This window comes from Humulus lupulus, chromosome 4 (genome assembly GCF_963169125.1).
Source record: "Humulus lupulus chromosome 4, drHumLupu1.1, whole genome shotgun sequence".
In the NCBI taxonomy this organism is placed as follows: domain Eukaryota; kingdom Viridiplantae; phylum Streptophyta; class Magnoliopsida; order Rosales; family Cannabaceae; genus Humulus; species Humulus lupulus.
Window position 1 is genome coordinate 227,971,342 of NC_084796.1, and position 24,382 is coordinate 227,995,723.

At 35.1% G+C, this 24,382-nt stretch overlaps 3 protein-coding genes and 1 non-coding gene across 4 annotated transcripts; 2 read left to right on the plus strand and 2 right to left on the minus strand.

Annotated features, from left to right (window-relative positions):
• The first annotated feature begins 201 nt into the window (after window positions 1-201).
• Window positions 202-4,178, plus strand: LOC133831278 (enolase). Its single transcript, XM_062261520.1, has 17 exons — window positions 202-358; window positions 658-721; window positions 1,012-1,076; window positions 1,173-1,220; window positions 1,456-1,542; window positions 1,631-1,711; window positions 1,842-1,943; window positions 2,029-2,109; window positions 2,213-2,287; window positions 2,383-2,445; window positions 2,573-2,650; window positions 2,899-3,093; window positions 3,222-3,272; window positions 3,373-3,461; window positions 3,562-3,613; window positions 3,722-3,778; window positions 3,893-4,178. Exons 1-17 carry the CDS (start codon window positions 293-295, stop codon window positions 3,971-3,973), a joined length of 1,335 nt encoding a protein of 444 aa, XP_062117504.1. The 5' UTR covers window positions 202-292; the 3' UTR covers window positions 3,974-4,178.
• Window positions 4,179-5,300: 1,122 nt separating this feature from the next.
• TRNAL-UAA (transfer RNA leucine (anticodon UAA)) lies at window positions 5,301-5,383 on the minus strand. Its single transcript has one exon. It is a non-coding gene; the product is annotated as a tRNA-Leu (tRNA).
• An 80-nt stretch (window positions 5,384-5,463) lies between these two features.
• On the plus strand, window positions 5,464-9,225 carry LOC133831279 (splicing factor U2af small subunit B-like). The gene is made up of 6 exons (XM_062261522.1): window positions 5,464-5,805; window positions 5,918-6,004; window positions 6,110-6,191; window positions 8,111-8,237; window positions 8,327-8,853; window positions 8,968-9,225. Exons 1-5 carry the CDS (start codon window positions 5,566-5,568, stop codon window positions 8,811-8,813), a joined length of 1,023 nt encoding a protein of 340 aa, XP_062117506.1. The 5' UTR covers window positions 5,464-5,565; the 3' UTR covers window positions 8,814-8,853; window positions 8,968-9,225.
• On the minus strand, window positions 8,968-12,784 carry LOC133831280 (histone deacetylase HDT1-like). Its single transcript, XM_062261523.1, has 9 exons — window positions 12,411-12,784; window positions 11,603-11,670; window positions 11,324-11,525; window positions 11,051-11,125; window positions 10,808-10,959; window positions 10,304-10,411; window positions 10,081-10,177; window positions 9,677-9,782; window positions 8,968-9,606 (listed from the first exon to the last, which is right to left on the minus strand). The coding sequence occupies exons 1-9, from the start codon at window positions 12,421-12,423 to the stop codon at window positions 9,543-9,545; spliced, it is 885 nt and encodes a 294-aa protein (XP_062117507.1). The 5' UTR covers window positions 12,424-12,784; the 3' UTR covers window positions 8,968-9,542.
• Between the last annotated feature and the right edge of the window lie 11,598 nt (window positions 12,785-24,382).

Sequence of the window (24,382 nt, forward strand, 5' to 3'; positions counted from 1 at the left end):
GAAAAAGTAACCAAAAAATAAAATGAAAAATATAATCAGTAAAACCATCAAAATAACCGCCCATTGGTTATTAATACTAGCACAAGACACGGGTCAATAGAAGAAAAAAAAGTACTTTGTGGAGATTAATGGTTGGGATGAGACAAACCTAAAAAGTTAATCGTACGGTTAAAACTAAGCTAAGTTTTTCTACAAATAGGGTGAAGCCTCGTCTCTCACTCTCGGAACTAACGCTACTCGCAGCTATCTCTCTCTCTCGATCTAACTTCATCTTCAACCTCAACCTCTTCTCATGGCTACCATTCAAGCCGTCAAGGCAAGGCAGATCTTCGACAGCCGTGGCAACCCAACCGTCGAGGTTCAAATCTTAATATTTATCACTCTTTTATTTGTCTTTTTCGTGTTTTAGGTCATCTTTTGGATTTGGTTTCTCTAAATTTACTTTGGTAACTCCCAGATCCAATTGCGATTGCAAAATCAGTTCTTTTTTAATCGCTTCTTAAGAAATTTACTGCTCCGATTGCTAGAAACAGTTTATACCTGCTTTTTCTTTGATTCGTTTCTGGCTATTTATGTGTAGATTTTTATAAATGTGTTTTTTTTTTTTTTATGTAATCTGAAATGTTTGATTATATTAATGGATTTTCGTTATGGCAGGTCGATGTGACATTGTCTAATGGTTATTTGGCTAGAGCCGCTGTTCCAAGTGGTGCATCCACTGGTATGATATTTGATTAGTTGATTCGCCCATTTTAACGTTTTGTTGTGTTTGTTTATTAAATTGCTTTAAAATCTAATTTTAGCGTAACTCATATGTATCTTAGTGTACCTTAATGTATTGAAAGACTTTGGATTTAAAAGAAACTTGAATTTTTTGCCTCAATAAAAAAAAAGAAATTAAAAATTAAAAATTTGTTTGTAAAATTGTTTTTATGGGCTCTATTGTTCAAATGAACATATCTTCGAATTGGAATTGAGCTATTTTGTGTTGTTCCTTTTTTATTTAACTAGGAGTGTACGAGGCCCTTGAGCTAAGGGATGGAGGATCAGACTACCTTGGAAAAGGTGTGCTTAAGGTGAGGATCGGTTTCATAGTTTCACTGCGCACTTGATTGATCCGTTTGATAGTTTTTTTATATGTATTTAATCTACTCGTTTCTCTGGACATGTAGGCTGTTGAGAATGTGAACGCTATCATCGGCCCTGCTTTGATTGGAAAGGTTGGTTCAATTTGTTTCCAATCCTCATATTTGAAATTTTAGTGTTTTGAACCGTTTTTTCACTAAAAAATATCTTTATACCCCCAGCTTTGAATAAAACTTGGGACAGTTTTTATTTTGATAATAATTTTTATTCACAAACACAATTTATACCTAATTGAATAAGTGATATTCAATAGTATCTTCTAAAAAAGTTTCCTGCAAATTTATTGAAGTTGTTTTTTGTTCTATTTAGGACCCAACCAAGCAGACTGAGATTGACAACTTCATGGTTCAACAACTTGATGGAACTGTTAATGAGTGGGGTTGGTGCAAACAAAAGGTAGAACAACCTTTTTACTAGTTTCATAATCCAAGTTATATGTTTTTTGTTATAATTTGCATAACAATGCGTAATTGTGTCTTATCAGCTCGGCGCAAATGCCATATTGGCAGTGTCTCTTGCAGTCTGCAAAGCTGGTGCCCATGTTGCGAAAATCCCTCTTTACAAGGTTTACTATGGAGAACTTTAAAATCTAATGATTATGCTGTTTCCAAATACGTCTATTTCATTTTGATTTCTGATAAATGCATTTTTTAATATAACCTGATATCATTATTACCTTCTATTGTTGAACACAGCACATTGCAAACCTTGCTGGAAACAAGAACTTGGTTTTGCCTGTTCCCGCTTTCAATGTCATCAATGGTGGATCACATGCCGGAAACAAACTTGCAATGCAGGCATGCCTTTTGAGTCTGATTTTATGGAATTCAATTTTGTCATGAATTCTCTTTGGTTTTAGTATCTGATTTTATGTTCTTGCAGGAGTTCATGATTCTTCCTGTTGGAGCTTCCTCATTTAAGGAGGCCATGAAGATGGGAGTTGAAGTATATCACAATTTGAAGGTGAATTTTGCATTTTATTTCTAAAGGACTTGTACTTTAGTCTATCGAGATAATTCTTGTTTTTTGATTGTTACTTACCAACTACTGTATTCCCCTTTTGTAGTCTGTAATTAAAAAGAAATACGGTCAGGATGCAACTAATGTTGGTGATGAAGGTGGCTTTGCACCTAACATTCAAGTGAGATTCTTAGAATTGTATATGCACATAATTCGTCAAAGTGCTTAATGTTTGCTTTTACCAGCTTACGAACGTCCCTCTTTTTGGTTATTTAGGAAAACAAAGAAGGTCTTGAATTGCTCAAGACAGCCATTGCTAAGGCCGGATACACTGGAAAAGTTAGTTTCATTTCCAGTTATATTATATAAGGAAGAAAATTATACTTATTTTATTATCTATATTGACGTCAAAATCACAAGATATTTAAGCAGGTTAGCTGATTAAGAACATGGTTCTCTCTTTTAGGTTGTCATTGGAATGGATGTTGCTGCCTCAGAGTTTTATGGATCAGATAAAACCTATGACTTGAACTTTAAGGAGGAGGTGAGTAACATGTCATTGCATAAAACTGTAAATGTGGTGTAGTTTGTTTGAAACAACTTTGGTTGTTGATTTAGTGAAAAATGACAACCACACATGAAGCAGCAGTTGGGTTCATTTTCACGACTGTCTGAACTCCTAAGGAAATCACTTGCTGGAGTTGTTTGGCAGATTAATTAATTGCCTTTGGCATTTGAACATCCTGTATTCCTATCAAATACTTTGTCATAGAGGTTTTTTATTTTCTACAGAACAATGATGGTTCACAGAAGATCTCAGGAGACGCTCTCAAAGATGTCTACAAGTCTTTTGTAAGTGAATACCCTATTGTTTCCATTGAGGATCCATTTGACCAAGATGACTGGGAGCACTACGCCAAGATGACTGCTGAATGCGGTGAACAAGTACAAATTGTGGGTGATGATCTGCTCGTCACCAACCCAAAGGTTAGCAATTGTTACCTTTTATTATATTTTAGTTATTTTAAATATTTTTCCTTTGTTTTGGGAATTACACTGTCATTCTTTTTAACTAATAAAAAAAGCTAATGATTTTGTGATTCTTTTTCTTTCAGAGGGTTGAGAAGGCAATCAAGGAAAAATCTTGCAACGCTCTTCTTCTCAAGGTACTGGCCAAATTTTGTTTAGTCATCCATGATTTGTTGATTTGAGTTTTGTTGAATTGGTATCATTTGTAGTAAATAACCCTGTTGTGTTTTGTTTCAGGTTAACCAAATTGGGTCTGTAACAGAGAGCATTGAAGCTGTAAGAATGTCTAAGCGTGCTGGTTGGGGTGTTATGGCAAGCCACCGCAGGTTAGAACGTCGAACCCTGACAAACAGCATTGCTGATTAAAATTCATTTCTCAGCCATAAATTTCTCAATAATTAACGTAATTGCCTTCCTTGCTTGCAGTGGAGAGACCGAGGACACCTTCATTGCTGACCTCTCCGTGGGTTTGTCTACGGTAACTATCTAATGAAATGCTGTCTAAATATACTCTGTAGTCAATTAAAACCCTTTTTCCAGTCCTCAATTGGCTATCTAACAATTTTTCTGAAATCTGTTTGTGTAGGGTCAAATTAAGACCGGGGCTCCCTGTAGGTCAGAGCGTCTTGCCAAGTATAACCAGGTTGATCTTCTAATCCTTGAAAACTCTACCATTCTCATAGGCTATACTAGATTCAATTTGTTTGATTATTCTTCACTGTTTACTCATATCTTTCCTTGGATTTTTTTCGTGTAGCTCTTGCGAATTGAGGAGGAGCTCGGTTCGGAAGCAGTGTATGCTGGAGCAAACTTCCGCGTTCCAGTCGAGCCCTACTAAATTATGAAGCGTTTGTATCTTTTGCGGGATCCCATAGCAATGGATTTTGACTTTGCAGTGATTATGTAGAATGGTTTTAGCCTTCTGATCCTCGGAGACTTGTTTTTTCTTGCAATAATGCTCAGAAAAGTTTTGTTTAGAGAGCTTTGAACAGTGTTGAAATGATATTTAAGTGAATGCTATGAGTTGCATTTTGATGATTACAGTTACTGAGCTGTTTAAATCCTTTTCACCATGCCATCATTTCTCTTTTTTTGGATTGCTTATTTGAGTTTCTATTTCTACAGTTTTTAACAATAAATTTGAGGATTTATTAAGGATACTTTGGCAAAGTGACTTATTTTTTAAAATCATTTTGCACTTATTGCCTAGTTTTGCATAATATAGATGGAAGAGAATTTTCGATACTTATTTGAAAAATTTAGATGAATGTCGAGTTTTAAACGAAACTATTGTGAAAAAAATTATCCAAAAGTAGGCGAGAGTAAAATTATTAAAAAAAAGAAGTCATTTTTCACAACTTTCTCTTTTATTAATGATTCCAAAAGATGTAGATAACGCATAATAGGGTTTATTGAAAAAAATTAAAACTGATCTGGCTTAAAGATTTAGCAGAATCTAGTAGTGGTTAAATGAACAAGACAAAAGATTTCAAATTTCAATTCATTACATTTCAAACTATTTCTGATCAAATATTAGAAATTTGCAGGCTAAAATTTCACCATCCATATTTTACTGTTAATTTATTTGAATGAATACTGGGTAGGCTAAAAATCGGTGAATTTAAATTATCGGTAGAATCACATCTTTATTATATAGCATAATTTTTTTAAAGATTTTTATTGGGGTTTTTTTTTTAAGGTGTCAATAGAATTTATTTGTTTGTTTAGTGTTTATAGAGTTGTATGATTGGTTATAAGCACCTATTCTGTGGACCCAAAAATCAAATTGAAATATAATTTTCGAAACACAATATTTGTGCAAAAATACATAATATATACGAAAATGATTTACCAATGTATCAATTATGTGAGAACCAAAGGGAGAAAACCAGTCGACTCCACAACATCAAATCTGTCACTTTCAAACCAAAATGGCAAAAACTACCACCTACAACGTGAAGAGCCTTCAAAGTCAAAGCCACCCGACTTGGCTGTATGTCGGAGGCCAGCCGATGTATCGGGATGCACAACCAAAACCTCTGGCGAGAGCCAAAGGACTTCTCCTTTTCTCATACCTCCTATCCCTTCTTTTCTCATACAGTACTTGTTAGTAAAAAAATGAAATAACAAAATAAAAGATAAATTTATTATATAAAAAAAAAGAATGCAGGCTGTGGGGTTCGAACCCACGCGCACTTATGTGCAGTAGATCTTAAGTCTACCCCCTTAACCTCTCGGGCAAACCTGCTCATATTTTTAATCGTAACTTTTAATTATATAAACATTATGTTTGTGAAATTTCCCAATTCAATAAAACCCTAAAACGAAACATCAAGCTAAGCAAGAGAGAACACAAATCAGTGTTTTGTGTGACCGATCACGGCCATAGTCGTCGTCGTGTTCTTCTTCCACTGATCACAGTGAGAAGTAATGGCGGAGCACTTAGCTTCCATATTCGGAACAGAGAAAGATAGAGTCAACTGCCCTTTTTACTTTAAGATCGGAGCTTGTAGACATGGCGACCGCTGCTCTCGGCTCCACACTAAGCCCAGTATTAGCCCAACCCTACTCCTCTCAAACATGTACCAGAGGCCTGATATGCTCACTACCCCTGGTGTCGACACCCAGGGCCAGTCCCTTGACCCTCGCAAGATCCAAGACAACTTTGAGGTTGATATCCCATTTGAAATTTCATTCTTGCTGTTATTAATTATTTTTTTGAGGTATATATTTGTGGGGTTATCAAGTTGAATGTTGTTTCCTTCGTTTTTTCGAAATGAAGGATTTTTATGAAGATCTATTTGAGGAGCTGAGCAAGCACGGGCAGATTGAGAGCTTGAATATCTGTGATAATTTGGCTGATCACATGGTATGTTTCTAAGGTTTTGTTTAGCTAATGGAGGGTTTTAATGGGTTTTCATTTTTATTTTATTAATTTTCAGAATTGATTTGATGTGGTATTATTTGTGAGCAGGTGGGAAATGTTTATGTTCAGTTTAGAGAGGAAGAACATGCTGCTGCTGCTCTTCAAAGCCTGAGTGGAAGGTTCTATGCAGGTTCGCATTTTTTTTTCTTTTAATCCTTTTCATCTAATGAAGATATGAATACCATATGATTAAACAAAAATTGTTTGATGATTGTTCTGCCAGTATAGTTGATGTTCTTTAAGTGCGTTTCTTTATTAGCGCAAGTCTTCAAGCTATATCATATCACGGTGACTAAGTTGATTTCAGTTGCTTTACTTGATCCCAAAAGTTAATCATTTGTTGAATTTTTTGTTTGTTTGTTTTTTTTTTGGGTTACTAAATGGTGTTGTTAGATTTTAGAGTCGAATTCCTTTGTTGTTTAGAAATTTTATCATGGATAGTTAACCTGGCGACTTCTTTAATTATTAAGTCTCTTTGATATTGTTTTATTATACCCAAGAGGGTAGCTCAAAAGGGAAAGCGTGTGGGTTGCTCCCACAAGGTCTCCTCTGGGTACCTACATATCTATTGCCGTAGTTTCTTGGTCATACAATAGTACAATGTTAGGTGGAGAGTCTAGTTTCTAAAAAAAAAGTTATAGTTGGCATTTTACTTCTTAGGAATAGGCGAAACTGCCTTGGTTTCTTGACATTTTAGTTTGTGCTATTATTTATGAGTATCATGATTGTCTGCGGTTATCAGAATGATGGATGATTAAAATTTAAGTGTATGCTGCTGCAAACCATGAAAATTTAAGTGTACATGCCAATTGACTTTGGCATCTAAACCTAATCATAGAATGCTTAACCAAGTGCGCTATTATATTAAACTGAAGAAATTACTGATCTTGAGTTATTGACCGAAAAACTTTACTTAGGATTTCAGGCATTTTCAGTCAGTTATGGAAGCATTAGATTCCATTATCCAGCATTGTCTGTGAAAATTAAGTCAGTAATCCCACATTCTAATTTTTTGTTAATCTCTGTTGGAAAATCTTTTTGAGTTTGTGTTCAGTATTAGAGTCAGTTTGCCAGGAGGGATTTTTTATCCAACATCAAGGATGAAAACATAATGACAGGACAAGACTCATTTGCAACATTTAATAATATGATTTTAACAATGAATCTGATTTCAGGTCATAGGGATTTGAGATTTAAACCAGAGCCAGTTTAAGCCCAAATGGCTTGGCACGATTGAATTAAGAATTTCCCATCTATGACCCTTGTAAATTGGCTTCAATGGCTCGTCTTTTACTCATCTTAGATTACAATTTGATGAAGCACGTTTTGGTCAGGTAACTAATAGTTTTCCAATACCTCAAATTTATAATGAATATAATTAAGTATAAAAAAGAGTTGTTTTCTATTAAGCACACAGGTTTTATTTTCTAAATTAATTGTTGCAAGCAATCTTGTTTTAGAAAGAGAATAACATGGCTTCTTATAAAGTCTGTTTGGTAGGAGGGGAAATTAGATGATATTGGGATAGGGTGGTTGCTTGGTAAGACGGATTTAGGAGAAAAGGGATAAGACATTGGATTTCAATTCTTCAATATTAACAAATTTGTAATTCCTCCTACATAAAGAGATTTTAGGAGAAGAGATATGACCTCTGATGCAGTGGTCATTCTACAAATAAACAAAGGAGAGCAATTTGATCTTCCTCCCTTTCCAATGCTTCCAAACATAAGGAAAGAGTACATTTATTCCTCAACCCTTTTCTTCTATCCTACCTAGCATAGACTTACTCTGCTTTTGTTTGTTTCTTTGGACTTCTGTTTTATTTCACATTTCTCTATTTCATTCTAGAAGTCAGCATGAAAATTATGCTACCCATAGTTTTTTTTTCGGAATTTTTTTATTGCATACATAGTGTAAAATTTAGTTGGGATTATGAATGGCAAGGGCAACAATTTTTCTGTGGATTTAAAAATCTATTCAGGTATCAAGTAATGCTTGATTGTCCTCTTTGTTTGTGTGGATTTAACATGAGTATCATAAATGTTTCAGGACGCCCCATTATTGTTGACTTCTCACCGGTGACAGATTTTCGTGAAGCCACATGTAGGCAGTATGAGGAAAATGTATGCAGCAGAGGTGGATACTGCAACTTCATGCATTTGAAGAAGATTAGTAGGTGAGTTTCATTACTCCTCTCTTTGACTTAACCTTGGCACCAAATAGATCTCATTAGTTGATGGTTCATTCATTGCATGTAATCTTTAGGGAGTTGAGAAGAAAACTGTTTGGGAGGAACAGACGAAGACGTAGTCGCAGCAGAAGCAGAAGTCATAGTCCTAGTAGGAACCGTGGTTATGAAGAACGACCCCATGGAGGTCCACATGGAGGCCCACATGGAGGTCCCCATGGAGGCCCACATGGAGGCCTACACGGAGGCCGTGGTTCTGGTAGAAGAGATGATGACAGAGATCACCGCTCCCATGATAGGAGGCGACCCAGAAGCCGTAGTCCAGGTCCAGGCGCAGGTCCTGTTCGTAGGGGAAGAAGTAGAAGCCCTGGAGGACGGAGGAATAGGAGTCCACCAGCAAGGGAAAGCAGTGCTGAAAGAAGGGCTAAAATTGAACAGTGGAACAGGGAAAAGGAACAGGGAGGAGGATCTGAAGAAAAACACGATAATAATGGTGACAATGAAAATGAAAGGAATGGTTATGCACAGAATTCCAGTCATTATGATGATTATCAGCAGCAATAGTTTGGGGGACCTAAATAACTGATATAATTGGACTTTTCTGGTTTGTCCCTTTTCTTTTTTATCTGGAATTATTACTATATCTATTTAAGGGGTTTTAAGTTTATTTTAGTGGTTGGTTAAAACTGAATCTTTTTTCTCTTGTAAATTTTGTCAGGTAAAGCTTTTTCCTATCTCAAGGGATCGATCTGTACACCCTAGCTCTACCCTCTATTTTGATAGGCTGCTTATAGATTCTCCAGGAAGATGCCGTTTTAAATTGTGGATTTTTTTTTTCTTTTTGATAATTGTGACATGTTTTAAGCCTATGAAAACTTTTAGATTTAGATTTTTGTATTTTTAATTTGAAGAGCAATGTGGTGCCTAATATGGATATTTTTGTGGTTTTAATGTTAATTGAGTTGCTACATCAAAATGCTTGTTGACTCACATACCATTACATTTTTTTACAAGTTAAATCATTGATGAGTAAAATGCCTTTCAAGCTTAGAAAATAAATACTAGTATTTGCTTCGTCATCAACCATAAAATGATAATGGACTCTTGACTACAACTAACAAAAATACGAAATGTCTTCAATGAAAAAATGCTTGCTAAATAAATATTACTCCTAATTTGTAAGGAAACAAAAAATAAAAATAGAAACACTAATCCCTAATTATGAAATCTACTGAAACTTGGTAGCAATTGCTAAACGTAGAATTCTCACTTAAACAAACACTAGAATAAGCTTCACTTGGCAGGAGCATGTTTGGCCTTCGTATGAGATTGTAAAGCAATGTCGGAGCCAAAGGATCTACAAGAGTTGAAAATAAATTAAAACTCAAGCATTATTAATAATAATAATAATAATAAACTTATTATACCTGCTGCACTGCGTGCAAGGGAAAGCTTTCCCAGATATAGCTGCAGTTTTTTTAGCTTGTTTTGCCGGGTGAGGAGTTGGTACATGACTACGTACTTTACTGCCCCCTGTTTCGCCAATAAATTACCCTTTTAACACCATTATATCTAATAACCTTTCAAGCAGACTTTGCAAAATGCATCCATCACTATCAAGTATCCACCCTTATCTAATGTACCAAATGATATATTATAAAGAACCACATAGATGATCTGTTGCGAATAGCAGATCCATAACTTCTGCCAAACCTTATCGACGAGTTATAAGAAAAGTTTCCATACAAGAATTTATTAACAAAATGTAGTGATGCTGTGATGCCTGGAATTAGAGACAAGAACAACTTATTAAATAAGAAGGGGAACTCACCACTCTTTGAATCAGTCTTTTCAGGGGTTATCAATTTCGCCTTCTTTTCAGTAGTCGGAGTGGCAGCTTCAGCAGGTCTTTTCTTGCCAATTTCAACCTTGAAAATTCAAATCAACTCAATTCAGAAGACAAAAAAGGCCAAAGCAAATTTCACATTGGAAATTGAAAAATTGCAAAGAAAAGCAAATGAAATAAGTGCAGGATAGGGTATGAGTGCTTTAACCTTCTTCTCTTCATCCTCCTCCTCACTGTCATCACTTTCTTCATCCTCGCTTCCATCCCCATCCTCACTTTCATCCTCATCTTCACTGCTTTTCCCGTCATCGTTGACCTTGGGGTCATCAATACGGTAACCCAAAATATATATTACAAATTTGACAATTATTTTTGCAAAATATTTAACCATCTACACAGAGTAGCTGATAAATTGAAATGCATCCCATTTATTCATGAGAAAACTAAATGTAGCGTAAATAGTATATTCTAATCATAGTAATATTAGGTAGCACCTTGTACTAGCAAACTTGAGAGAGAGGGAGAGAGAGAGAGAGAGAGAGAGAGAGAGAAATTCAAGAAGTGAAAACATGGAAAGGACAAAGAGTTGATTAATGTGTTATGATCTGCTGCGGATATTGTGATGGTCAACAGAAGCATTTATCTAAAAAGTTTAACTGAAAGGAAAAATATATATATATATTTTAAAACTCTCCTTAAAAGAAAAGAATACCAGCTCTTCATCATCACTATCAGACTCATCATCAGAAGATGAATCGTTTTCTTCGTCCCCAGAAGGCCCACGGCTTCCTCTTTGACAAGAATTCAAAATGTTATTCGAGTTCGTAACTTTTTCTTCTTCTTCAGACCGCAGGTTTAAGTTTCCTACACAAACATGTAACAAAACCAGGTCAATATAATTACAAGGAACTCACCATACAAGTTAAACTAGCAGAGCAACTCGAGATGGTCTTACCAGAAAATACACCATGATCAATGGGAATAGGCACGTTCTCATCTTCAGAATCAGAATCAGACTCAGAATTGGAATCTGAAAGTAAAACATGGTGTCAGATTTGATTCCTTGGGGACCTACCTGGTGATTTTCTAAGATGTTTCTACATCCCAAAGGTTGTATGAAAAAAAAATGTGATGACAACAACAATTTATAGCATGAAACAAAATAAATATTACAAAAGAAAAGAGAAAACAAGAGATGAATAATTGAGATAACGAAAAGGATATTTACTTTCAACTATATATCCTGTGAAGTGGACACTCCCATTTTTCCAGTTATGCGATAGCTCAAATGGCTTATCAAATACAAGATCAAGTAAAAGCTGAGGAACCTTTTCTGAAAGCCTCCCAACAACAAATTTCTGATCACCAACTTTTGCAGTCAGCATAACAGGTTCACTGCCTTCTTCTTTCTTGATCTCACCAAGAGAAGCCTGCATTTAAGAGCAGTTTTAATAAACACGGCAATTACTAATTATGTGAAAGAAAATATAGACAAATCACTAATTACCTGTGCAAGATGCAAGAACGAGCAATCGTGTTCAACCACTTCAGACTTTCCACTTTCGACCACTAGACCTAAACATCAAACCACAAATTTTAAAGCTATTGAGTATCAAAACTTAAATCAAAACATGCTAAACCATCATGACATTCTCACACTGATGTTCTTGTTAATCAAAACTATGTTTCATTCACCACATTGCTCCCAAAAAGAATACAATAATGATAAGTAAAAACTCTCTCTAGCATTAGATTAAACAAGGAACGTTGCCACTATAAACTACAACTTAAAAAACCACTCTTGTACAACAAATACAATAATCTTAGATTTTAGTATAACCTGTTTTGGACAAAATTCAGGTTCATTAACAAATTATACCGAGAGATAATACGAATTAAGCCCACAAAACTAATAACTGAACCAAGTCAAAACTAGAATGCTTATAGTGGATTAAACCCACAAAGTGAAACATCGAGAAGTTCAATAATACCATTCAGCATAAAAATTGCACCCTATATTTTCTAGAAATGAAACCATGAAGTATCAGCAAGCATGGATATGTTTGAGTGAACTTATTTATTTATAAGAAAATGGTGAGTCTAAACATTAACAAGCCTAAAGGCGTCTCTAGTAGTAGGTATTTTGAAGGCCCAAACAGTGAGGAAGTCTCAAACTCCTAAAATCAGATTATTCTTCTTTAAGTTTCCCTTGTTTTCTCGGTAACCAAACGTTAAAAGCAATTGATAATTTACTAGGAAAAAAAATAGCCACAAAAAAAATGATCAAAAGAAAGATATATAAGGAGAGAGATTACCCCAAAACCCCATTGATGAAACGGAGCAGTTACACAGAGGGTTTCTGGAAGATCGTCTCAAATTCGTTTTTCCCTCTCGCCTCTCTTCTCCCTCTTCTATTTTACGTCGGGGAATTTAAAATAATACATTTTAATATATATTTATTTTAAAATCAGGTAAATAATTCTATAACAATTTCCTTCTACCCAATGCTAAGTTTACAATAGAGAAAAACAAATTTATAATAGAGCTGGGATACCTAAGCCACTAAATATGTTCATTATTCGAGCTAATTTTGCAAGGGCATGAACTACTCCAGCTTCTCTTGGACAATGGTTAAAAAATACATTAACAAAACTATTGCAAACAAAAAGAATATCTTAAGACACCACCCCACACAAGAAGAAGCACTAACAGGTTTTGCATTGAGACAAGATATTGCATTCTTACAATCAGCTTCCAATATGACATTTGTATACCCCAGACCATGAGCAAAGTGCATCCCATGAAGGATGTCTTTGAGTTCAGCAACTAGTGACTCATAGGTAGCTGTGAGAGGGGGTGAAGCTTACGCCAACCGTAATAACCTACTAATACATAGCCCTTACACCGTATATTTAAAGTAGTGCTTAACTCGTTAAGCGAGGTATTTAGACTCAAAAGTGTAATTAAAACTAATCAAATGTTTATGTATTAAAATTTTTGGTTAAAGATATAAAATTTTAATTGAAACTTTAAACAATTACATGATCCAAAAACGAGTTTTATATGCAAAGCATTTACAACCAAAGTTACAAAAGTAGCCGGCTTAAGCGGTAAGATCGGTCTCATAACCTAAATCCCTCAAAATAACTCGATCATGGCGCCCAAGCCGGCCAAATATATACGCGCCGCTTCAAAGCCCTCCAACTCATGGCTGATCTACCTTTAGCTTGCCCTTACCTGCAACATAGAACACCCGTGAGCCAAAACCTAGTAAGAAAAACCCACATGGCATTAGAAATATCCAATTAATCATAAGAAATAAACAACAAGCTTCAAAGATAATAAATGTTTCATTCCAGTCATATAAATCATAAATAGAATATCATTTTGGTAAAAATAATTAAATTTATTTTTACAACTAAATTAAAAAATATTAATTTTGTGAAAAACACACTTTTTTAAAATAGTGAGTGGGAGAGGGAGTTATGACAATAAGTCCCATGGTCTCCATTATCAGTTGAGCACCGAGAGGCATAGGAAGGGCCTCGTGTCGCCTCCATTTGCGGCCTCCCTAAGGAAAGACTTCCGAATATGTTTATTTTATCTCAAGATTGACTTCTCTTATGAGAATATAATTAGTGATGTATTTCAAGTTTGACTGATCCTAAGACACACTTTTGAGTTAAGTCATTGATTGAAAATAATGGGTTACACTCCAAAAGTGTATCTAGGCTTTCGAGCACGACTAGTGCATCTTGACCAAACTAAATTTTCGAATTTCATATAAATAAAAATAAATAAATTAACTTTTGAAATTAATTATTTTATTTTAGTGGGAAAAAATAAAATTGGTAAGTCAAAAATAGTTTTTTGATTTATTTAATTTTAAAAGATGATGATAATGATTGTTGACGCGGTTCTTCGCCAACAGGTAATTAAGAGAAGAAGAGAAAGGGATTAGTGCTGAAAGTTGAACCGTCACAGATATGAAATCTTAGAGAATGAACTACGTGACTCAAGATACGTTTTTAAGTGGTTCAAAGGTTAAAATCATTCTACTCCACTAGTCAATATTATTGATGTATTCTGGGTATTTGGTTTACAAAGTATATGGCTCTCCAGAGACTATTTTTTCCAACCCCTACCAACTCCCAGGGTCCCCATATTTATAGGAGAAGGCACCTGGAAGTTGGTAGGGAGGTCATCGCGTGACCTTACCATTGGTCATATAAACTCTGTAACATTTATGATTAATTCCTAAACCTGACACATAAGTGTGGTCTAATCAGTATGTAAGGAGATAATGGGCCGCACGGCCCAACCCAGCCGTGGGTGTCTGAATGCGCACGTTCCTGATGCGTGCCCGGAAAGTCAGGGAGATATCGGACACGTGATGTCAGATATAGGCACGTTTATCTTGCGTGTGTTGACTTTACAAAGGATCAGGAATCCACGAGCAGAAGCTCGCACAACGAGCTGCTTCACTGACCCAACCTTCGGCCTTAAGGACTCCTTCCCCCAGTCTTAGGCAGCATTGGCGGGTTCTTGAGGATGCCTCGAGCTAAGTGGGTACGACCTGGAAAACCAGATCTCTGACCTGGGGAAGTTTACGGACTAACCTTGATTAGTCCGAGGCTCGACCTGCTAACCAGCCCGTGGGAAAACCAGGGCGTACAATGATGATGATCAATTTGAATTTTGAATTTAAATTTTGAAATATGGTTGTCATCTTTTCCTTAAAAAGATAAATACCTTATTTTGTGGGAGATTGATTTAATTAAATAAAAGAAAAATACAAAATACCTGAAAAGTGAATAGCAGTACACACCTGACACAGTCCAAGGACTGTGCCATGCGTGTACCACTTGTACTGATATTGTGTAGTGTATTTTTTATTTTATTTATTTAATTATTTAATAATTTGAATATGGTTTTTCAAATTTGGTAAGTTAGATATTCACCTAAAATCTAATCCAATCATCATTATTATGATATATTTATATAACTATTATTATTAGGAATAATAAGGTAATATGATTCACTATATATATGATATAGAAGAAGAAGAGAAAAGAAATACACAAATTGAAAAGAAAACACACAACAATTCACAATTCATAATAGTTTTCAGAGTTTTTTGTTAGACAAAAGCTCTCTATTTCTTCTTCTTTATTCTAGCCATTCTCAGATCATAATCCAAGTTCTCATGTGTTGAGAAATACTTGTGATTCATAAAATACAAACTCATATTCTCTATGTGCCCACACATATCTTGAGGTGTAGAGAACACTCCGGAAGATTGTGGTTTGAGTGCTCAAAGTTTTGGATATGAAGATCGTTAAATACAAAAAGACTCAAGGACACTTGATAGACTTCAAGAGGTAAAAGTTTATGATCTTGATTTTTGTCTTTATATATTCTATATAGATATATTGTATATTTATATACATTTTTGTTGCATGATTAATAGTATTGTATGATAATGTTTCTGGATTGTTTTCTTGGTCATATAAATTGTTTATATGGTTAAAGAATTTTTTTTATTGTTGTTGTTCTATTGTTCATAAACAACAATGGGCCTACCACGCAAAGTTTTCGCCGCGTGCTCTGAATGGTTTTCCAACACCCTTTGTGCCTCATAAACTGATGATCATTTTTACTGAATTTCCTTAATTCTCCCCAGAAGAGTAGACTACAAGGTGATGTTAGCTAACTGACCCACCACCAACTCTATCCTTGCTCTAGTCATCTCCTCTGCCAACTCCTTTGATATCTGCTTCAAACTGAATAACTGTCCCAGACCTCTCCAACTCAAGGCATCTGCCACCACGTTGGCTTTCCTTAGTTGGTAAAATATATCACAGTCATAATATTTCACCTACTCTAGCCAACGTCTTTGTCTCATGTTCAGATCTTTCTGGGTAAAAAAATACATTAGGCTCTTTTGGTCAGTGTATATCTCACACTTCTCCCCATAATGGTAGAGCCGCCATACCTTCAATTCAAAGACCACTAGTGCTAATTCTAGGTCATGTGTAGGGTATTGCTGTTAATATTCCTTTAGTTGTCGTGATACATAGTCAATCACCTTTCTAGCCCGCATAAGAACACATCCTAACCCCTGCCATGACACATCGCTATAGACCACAAACTTCTCATGATTTGAAGGAAGACTCAGAGCTGAAGCAATGATCAATCGTCGCTTCAACTTCTGGAGTTCTCATATCTATTTGACCATACAAACTTCAGGTTCTTGCGTGTCAACTCCGTTAGTGGTGTCGCAATCCTTAAGAACCCTTCCACAAAGCACCAATAATACCCTGCCAATCCAAGGAAACTTCTAATCTCATAAGCACTCATTGACCTTGCCCAATCCCTGATGGCCTCAATCTTGGCTGGATCCACCTTAATTCCAACTTTACTAACAATGTGACCAAGGAATGTCACCTGAGGGAACCAAAAATCGTACCTCTTGAACTTGGCATACAATCTGTGCTCCCTCAATCTTTGTAGTACAAACTAGAGATGTTGCTTGTGCTCTGCCTCTGACTGAGAATAGACCAGGATGTCATCAAAGAAGATAATCACGAATCTATCTAGGTAGTCCTTGAACACTCGATTCATGAGATCCATGAAAGTTGCTGGAGCGTTATGTTGGGGTTTTATGCCCTAATTAAAACACAAATTCTTTGTAATCTCATTTTATTATCAATAAAAGAATAGAAATTATTTTTTGACTTGGTCAATCACTTTGCTCACATTTTTTATTTTCATGATTATTTGTTTAATATAAACTTCTATTAAATCCCGAGCATATAGCTAATCTTATTTATAGTGATGTAATCACAGTGGAATATAAATATGATTATATGTTCAAAATAAGTTAGTCCTAAGATTAGTCAGTGCACCAGATTTACACTGACTTGCCAATCTACGATATGATCTACTTACACATTACAGTGTTATGTTCTTTCCAGAACATTAGCAAAGTAGATAAGATCGGATGTATTTGTTACATCGGACTGGATCGATATTGACAGTTGATAAGATAAGTAAACATACCGTTATTATCTATTCTAGTCATATAATATAGTTGACCATAGGTCAATTCAATCTCAATTCTGAGTGGTTAGTATTCTAACTGATTGTATTATTTGAGTTCTTTGACTTGTTCGTTACCAGCTTACCCTACGGACTAGCCCATACTTACATCTTGGGAACTCGGTAGTATAATTGAGTGGGAGTGTTAATCATAGATATGAACATCTATAGCTTCTGATGAAGAAGTGAAACGATGGTTTCCTTTTAGTTTGGTTCAAGGTGTTAAATGATAGAGATCTCATTTCAGTAATTAAATTAGTTTACTGAAATATCATTTACAAGGAACTAAGTGTTTTAAGGATAAAATACAATGAGGGGTAAAACAGTATTTTAGTCCTATCTCATTGTAGACCGTCTATAGAGGATTGAGTGACAATTATGGTTGTAAAAATGGATAATTAATAGCGTATCTATATTTTTTATAGAGCATTCTATGAATTCAAGAGTGCAATTCCGAGTCTATAGTGGAGTCACAAGGAATTAATAAGTTATTAAATTTATTTGTTAGATTTATGATAACTTATTGGAGCTTGATTTCATAGGCCCATGGTCCCCATTGTACCTTGGATAAAATCATCTAGATAGTCTCAATTAATTGATTTAATCATCAATTAGAATTATCAAAGTTGACCAGGTCAATTTTGGATAATTCCACAGAGTTGTGTAATTTTGAGAAGAAAAGAGAAATTATGATAGATTTATTAATTAAGATAAATTGGTATCTAAATTAATAAATAAGTTTAAATCAAGGTTCAAATTATAAATAATTAATTTGATAAATGATTTAAATAATTATTTAATTAATTAAATCAATAGAAAATAATACAGGCCTTAATTTTAAACCCAATGAGCTTATAATCAAATGGGAAATTTCACGGGTCTAAAGCCCATGATAATTTCGATCTAGGGTTTCAAAATGACTATTATTTTATTGATTTTTTAATTAAATTAAATGGCCTAACTGAGTCTTTAAAATGAGTGCTTAGAGAGAAGTCAAAACATAAGTTTTAATCATTGGTTTTCTGATAGTTTTAGATTCTCTCTAAACACAAGTCCTTTTCTAAGCCTCTTTGTTATTTTCTCTTATTCTCTCTATATCTATCTCATGTGTTGAGAATTGCCCACACTAGTCTAGGTGATTCTAAGGATACATTGGAAGGCTGTGAAGAAAATAGAAGATCGGTTCAATTTCTTGATAATACTCTACGACAGAGAGGATACAAGAGTTAGAGAAACTGAAGGAAGGACTCTTTAATTCTGCTGCGTATACTGTAAGTATTATATTCTTTGTTTCTCTTTGAATTCAATTTTAGAAACATGTTTTAGGCTATCTCGTATTAATTTGTTTAATATTAGATATACATGAAAATAAATAAAGATCCTGTATAAGCTAATCCAACACATTAGTCATTTCAAACGACATAACTAAGAACTCATAATGTCCATACATGGTACAAAAATCTGTCTTCAAACTATCATCTTCTTTGATCCTCAACTGGTGATAACCAGATTGAAGATCAATTTTTGATAACACTGTCTTGCCCTGTAGCTAATCAAGCAAGTCATAAATTATGGGCAGTGGATACTTATTCTTGATAGTCAACTTATTCAGCTATTTGTATCAATACACATCCTCAAGGAACCAACCATCCTTATTCTTTACAAATAAAATTGGTGCACCCCATGCGAGAAACTAGGCCTAATAAACCCCAAGTCGAGTTGCTCCTGTAACTGAACCTTCAGTTCTTTCAATTCTGCTGGAACCATTCTATACGATGCTCTAGACACTGGTTCTGTCCTCGGTGCCAATTCAATAACAAATTTTATCTCTCTGTGCGGCGGCATCCCTGGTAAGTATTCTGGGAATACATCCAGAAACTCACAGACTAATTTGGTCTCCTCAGGCCCAATTGGCACAACCCTAGTGGTATCCACTACACTAGCTAGGAATCCTATGCAACCACCTCGTAATAGGTCTCTAGCCCTCAACGCTGAGATCATAGGAATGTGGGATCCATGCATGGGTCCTCGCCTTCAGGTTCAAAAGTTACCATCTTCTTCTTACAATCTATGGTTATCTTTAATAGTTACCAAACCGTGAGTTGAGCTTATCTTTAGCGGCGAGTGTACATGCCCAACCGATCTTCAGGAACTGTTAAACCTGGAGAGCTCTAATACCAAGTTGCAACGTCCTACTAATCCAGGACCGCTACACTGTGTGTTTAAAATAGCACTTAACTCGCTAAACAAGTCATTTGGACTTAAAATGTGTAATTAAACTAACTTAAGGATTAGGTATTCAAATTTGGGTCAAACAATAACCATTTCATTAAACAGGTTTAAGTTTGTACACGGGATCCCAAAAAGAGTTTATAACTGATACAGATCCAAAATAAATACAAAAGACCAGCCTAGGCGGCAAAATCAGGATTCAACCCTAGTTCCAACAAGTAATCTTGGTCGTGGCAGACGAGCAGTGTAACGACCCAAATTTTCTAATAAGGCTTAAGGGCCTTGATTAGCATGCCGGGAGGGCATAAATGGGATTAGAGTGGATATTGTTGACTTAAATATGTGAATATGTGATTAATGTTGATTATATGATAGTTGATGATATTATGTGATGATATGAAATAAATATGTGATATATGTGAGAACCACATTATTATGTGGGCAGGTTCGCAGAGCACGACTGTTGCAGATTTTATTACACGCAAGTGCACGTATCATACAAGTGGTAACTCACACAGGTGAGGTCGAACCCAAGGGAATTGCAGCTAAGTACTAACCAAATTGGATTTATATTTCTATTTGGAAACAATAAAATTTGGTGTTAAAATAATAATGCAGAAAACACAACAAGCAAAACAACAAATAAAAAGGGTTTAACAATGGATGTGAAATTAGGAATATGATTTCAATTGCTTTGATTACCCAATTGTTAATACTAGTCAACTATTCTTCTTCCTCCAATGAGATGACAGATTATAAAATCACCTAAACTCTTTTCAAATCATGAAGGTACTAAATTGCATGTCAACTACTGCATCTCTGAGATAGTACAACAAACAATTCGCATTAAGCAATAATCTAAAAGTCACATAAGCTATGCGAATACTTTCGTTTCACATCAAACCCTATGTTTATTCATTTAGAGCATTCCTAATATTCACTTTTCAGATTTCATATTAGGATCATGAATCATGCTTAAGGTGATCAATCTCAAACATGTATTAAGAACAAAGATGAACAAATCACATAAACAAGGAAGAAGGAACAATCAAATAGCATTAATCCATGGAATAATCTCAGTCAATATCCATCAAATCCCTAAATATGAGTTTACCTCATAATCTCAATATTCATATCCATATCAAACTAAACATAAACAAAAACATAGAAAATTAAAGAAAAAGAGAATGAAACTAGATTGGGAATTGTCACAGATCGCCCACGCTCGCTCCAAGCTTCTTCTTCTTTTTTTCCACTTATTTCTGTCTCTCCCCCTCTAATTCACGTTTTTCTACTCTTCAAATCGCATCAGAAATCGTAACCCTAAATTATCCCCTGTGAATTGACCAAAATGCCCTTCATTTAAAAATCTGCTGAATTTCAATTTCCAGCAACCTAGCGCGGTCGCGCTCTACAGTAGCGAGGTTGCTCTACTCTCTCAGAAAAGGCATTTTTGACAGCTTTACGAATTTTTGTGCTTTTTGGGCATCTTTTTCATTCTAAATCATCCCAATCCTTCAAAACCTGAAAATAAACAAAAACAACACAAAAAAAAGCGTAAAATAGAACAAAACAACCCTAAACCTCTAAAATACATCCTAAGTAGACACACTAAAACAAGTCTAAAACTCGCTAATCAAATTCCCCCAAACTTACCCTTTACTCGCCCTCGAGTAAAGAACTCTAAACAATCCTAAAAACCTAAAACAACTAAACAAAGACAAATCAAATTGACAACGACAAATCAAGCCTCCAAATTATGTTTGTCATGCTCATATAGTTTTCAGAAAATCCAGCCATCATGATAATCTAGAATTTCGATCAAAACATTTCTTCAACTCACTCAATTCCAAACAAATATATGTTCGCCTGATCATGATCAATAAATAACATGCATTTGAATCTATTTAAACTTACCAAATTACTCACCACAAACCATCAAATCTTATTATCTCATATGCTTGCATCACTTACTACTCTCCACTAATATAGACAACACATGCTCAAGAATCAATAGGGCTTTTATAGCTTATAACGATAGGCTTAGGCATGGGTAGAAGAGATGTCATTTAGGCTCAAGATTACCATATGCATACAAACCATACAAACCAAACTTGATATCCACAATACAGTTCACAGACAATCCCAATATTTCCTTTTTTTTTTTTTTTAACAAGGAAGAAACTACACTCCCCCAAACTTGTTTTTTTTTTTTAGAAGGAACAATCTCAATCTTTTTATTTATAACACTCCACAATACACCCTATTACAAAACCAATCACCCAATCATCATTCACTTGTATGCTCACTGTAATCATTCAAGGGAAGGAAATATAATAACATGTTTGAAGTAAGCTCAAAATAGATGTCAAAACAAAGAATGTAACATTAGGCTCAAAAAGGACAACTAGGGATTAAATTAATCAACGTTGGCTTGAAAGGCTTAATCGTTCCAAAAAAAATCGCCTAAATCACCTTCCTAAGTATGCATTATCTATGATTTCGCCTTAAGTAGCAAGCAAGTTCTAAGCATAATCATCCATCTTTCCTAAAACCATAATTAAGCAAGCATAAATATCATCAAATGCACGAGATTTATCTAAAAATCATGATCAAGCTCTCACATATTTAGATAGACCCAAGCAACTCAAAGAAACATTCAACTAAGCACACAGATTTTGTTCAATTTTATGGCTTTCATTTCATCCAACTATACAAGCAATTCATTCAATCATTATCATCAGCTAATCATCATCAACTTGATTTATCAGACACTCTAAACACCCTAAACAAGACACACTAGCACAAGACACACATAAAAGACAAAACATAAAAGACAAACACTCAAACAACAATAAATTCCTTTCCCCCAAACTTAATCTAAACATTGTCCCCAATGTTTTAAAGAAAAGCTAAGGAAAAAGAAACTTACCTAACAGCTCAAACATCTCATGACGAAGGACCCTCACCACCATCTCCCTCAGGTGGAGGATAACCAAAATGCGGTGGCTGAGGAAACTGGGGCAACTGACTAGTATCAATGCCAAAATGTGACGCAAAGGCCTGCTGGTATCCATGTTGGTACTGAGCCATATTCACACTCCATAAATGATGCTCTTGGAAATTGAGCTCCAACCTACTCATCCTCTCTTCCAAAGAATAGGAAGAAAGAGGACGCCTAGGTCGGGCCTGAGACGAAGTACCACCTGCAGAAACAACACTAGAAGGACCAACTGTTTTGGTCTTGTTAATAGTAATTGTGTCATAAATCACAGGAGTCAAAAGTTCCTCAATCTCATGAAATTCAACCCCAGCTTGCAAGCACAAACTCGTTATCAAACTAGGAAAATATAACCCCACATTTTGATTGAATAATGAATATTGTATTTGTGAAGTTATAATCCTACCAACATCAATAGTCATGCCAGATAAAACAGAATAAAGTAACACCGCCTTATCAGTATTTACAGTAGTCAAGTGACCACTAGGTGTCAGATTCGCACAAAGGAAATTTAACCAGACTCTTTTCTCTCTAGTTAACAAGTTAAAAGGGAATCCTATTCTAGTTGGCCCATGATAAGTCCATTGAGTCCCAGCTGGAGTCAAAGCAGTTAAAATTCTATCCCAAGTACTCTCCTCACACAATTCATTTCTCAAAGCTTGATACTCATCATTGTCATTTGTGGGCAACCTAAAGAAATCATTAATTGTTTTTTTGTCAAAATGGACAGTTTTCCCTCTAACTATGGCTTTCCAAGAATAATCATGGTCAAAAGCATTTGCATAAAACTCTCTCACAATTGGTATCACAGTAGAAATAGGTGGGGAACAAAAATATTTCCAATGGTGGGCGTTACTGACATTGACATACTCTCCAGGAACAGTAAATCTCCATCAACATTTGTTGCAAATCCCCTCTCCTGAATTAAACTCCTAGACTTTTCTATTTTATACCTAGACTGAGCAGGGGCAGAAGTAAATCTATGATCAGTAAATTCAGTGTCAGGTTCCTGGGTTTCAGGCACTTGTTGTTGTTGTACTTTTTTACTTCTTTTCTTAGAAGGTGCCATATCACAAAACCAAAATAACAAAGCACTAGAACACAAAGGCTACACCCAACAATAGCAAATAAACACTAAGAAATTGGCAACTATGGATGCACCAACAACAATTTTCAATGTGAAAATGTATGCAAAAATAACCAAATTGAAACAATACCCAAGCACAAGCAAGTATATTATGACCAATAATGCCCAAATAGAAACTCAATTTGATCTTTAATGCACCAATTCTTCACACGAAATAAAACCTCTCAAATTCATGCCCTAGAATAGTCAAATGCAAATTTCCCTCAAGTTTCAATGAAATTCAACTAATCAATTAATAGGAATTCACAAGCATCACAATAATTTCATCAAATGCAATCCAATTTTGATGAAAACATCAAGAAATTCGAAACCCCTAATTGTTAGGTCAAAATTTTCCCCCAATTTTTTTAACTTTCAATTTTTCATCAAATTACCAAGAGAAATCCTTAAACCCATGAACATTTAAGTACATGATCATCATTAAGCACTTAAAATATGAAAAACAACTAACAATCCCAGCCCAAACATTAAGAAATTCGGATTCTATTATGGAATTCAATGAAAACCAAGAAAAGAAACAAAATTCATATAAGTAGGGCTAACAATGGAGGATTACATTAATCTATGCTTGTAAACAAGAGATTAATTCAAGAAAACATACCTTAGGGTGACCTTAGTGTGAAACTCGGATCAAGGGAGTGAAAAAGGAGAAAAAGAGGAAAAAAAATGAAAGAGAAGAGAAGAAATTTGAAGAAAAAGTGAAAAAAAATCGTGTTTTAAACACTCTGATGCGCTACAGTGCGGTCGCGGCACATATAGCACGATCACGCTAGAGTCCCCCAAGCCGCGTATGTTTGGCGTCAAGC

Excerpts from the sequence above, each read along its gene's own strand:
- LOC133831279 (XM_062261522.1), top strand. The coding sequence starts at position 5,566 with ATGGCGGAGCACTTAGCTTCCATATTCGGAACAGAGAAAGATAGAGTC. Across the intron at positions 5,806-5,917 it reads AGATCCAAGACAACTTTGAG|GATTTTTATGAAGATCTATT; the intron begins GTTGATATCCCA and ends TTCGAAATGAAG. Across the intron at positions 8,238-8,326 it reads CATTTGAAGAAGATTAGTAG|GGAGTTGAGAAGAAAACTGT; the intron begins GTGAGTTTCATT and ends TGTAATCTTTAG.
- LOC133831278 (XM_062261520.1), top strand. The coding sequence starts at position 293 with ATGGCTACCATTCAAGCCGTCAAGGCAAGGCAGATCTTCGACAGCCGT. Across the intron at positions 1,077-1,172 it reads TTGGAAAAGGTGTGCTTAAG|GCTGTTGAGAATGTGAACGC; the intron begins GTGAGGATCGGT and ends CTGGACATGTAG. Across the intron at positions 1,543-1,630 it reads GGGGTTGGTGCAAACAAAAG|CTCGGCGCAAATGCCATATT; the intron begins GTAGAACAACCT and ends GTGTCTTATCAG.
- LOC133831280 (XM_062261523.1), bottom strand. Across the intron at positions 10,960-11,050 it reads TGATCATGGTGTATTTTCTG|GAAACTTAAACCTGCGGTCT; the intron begins GTAAGACCATCT and ends ATGTTTGTGTAG. Across the intron at positions 10,412-10,807 it reads ATAGTGATGATGAAGAGCTG|GTCAACGATGACGGGAAAAG; the intron begins GTATTCTTTTCT and ends GATGACCCCAAG.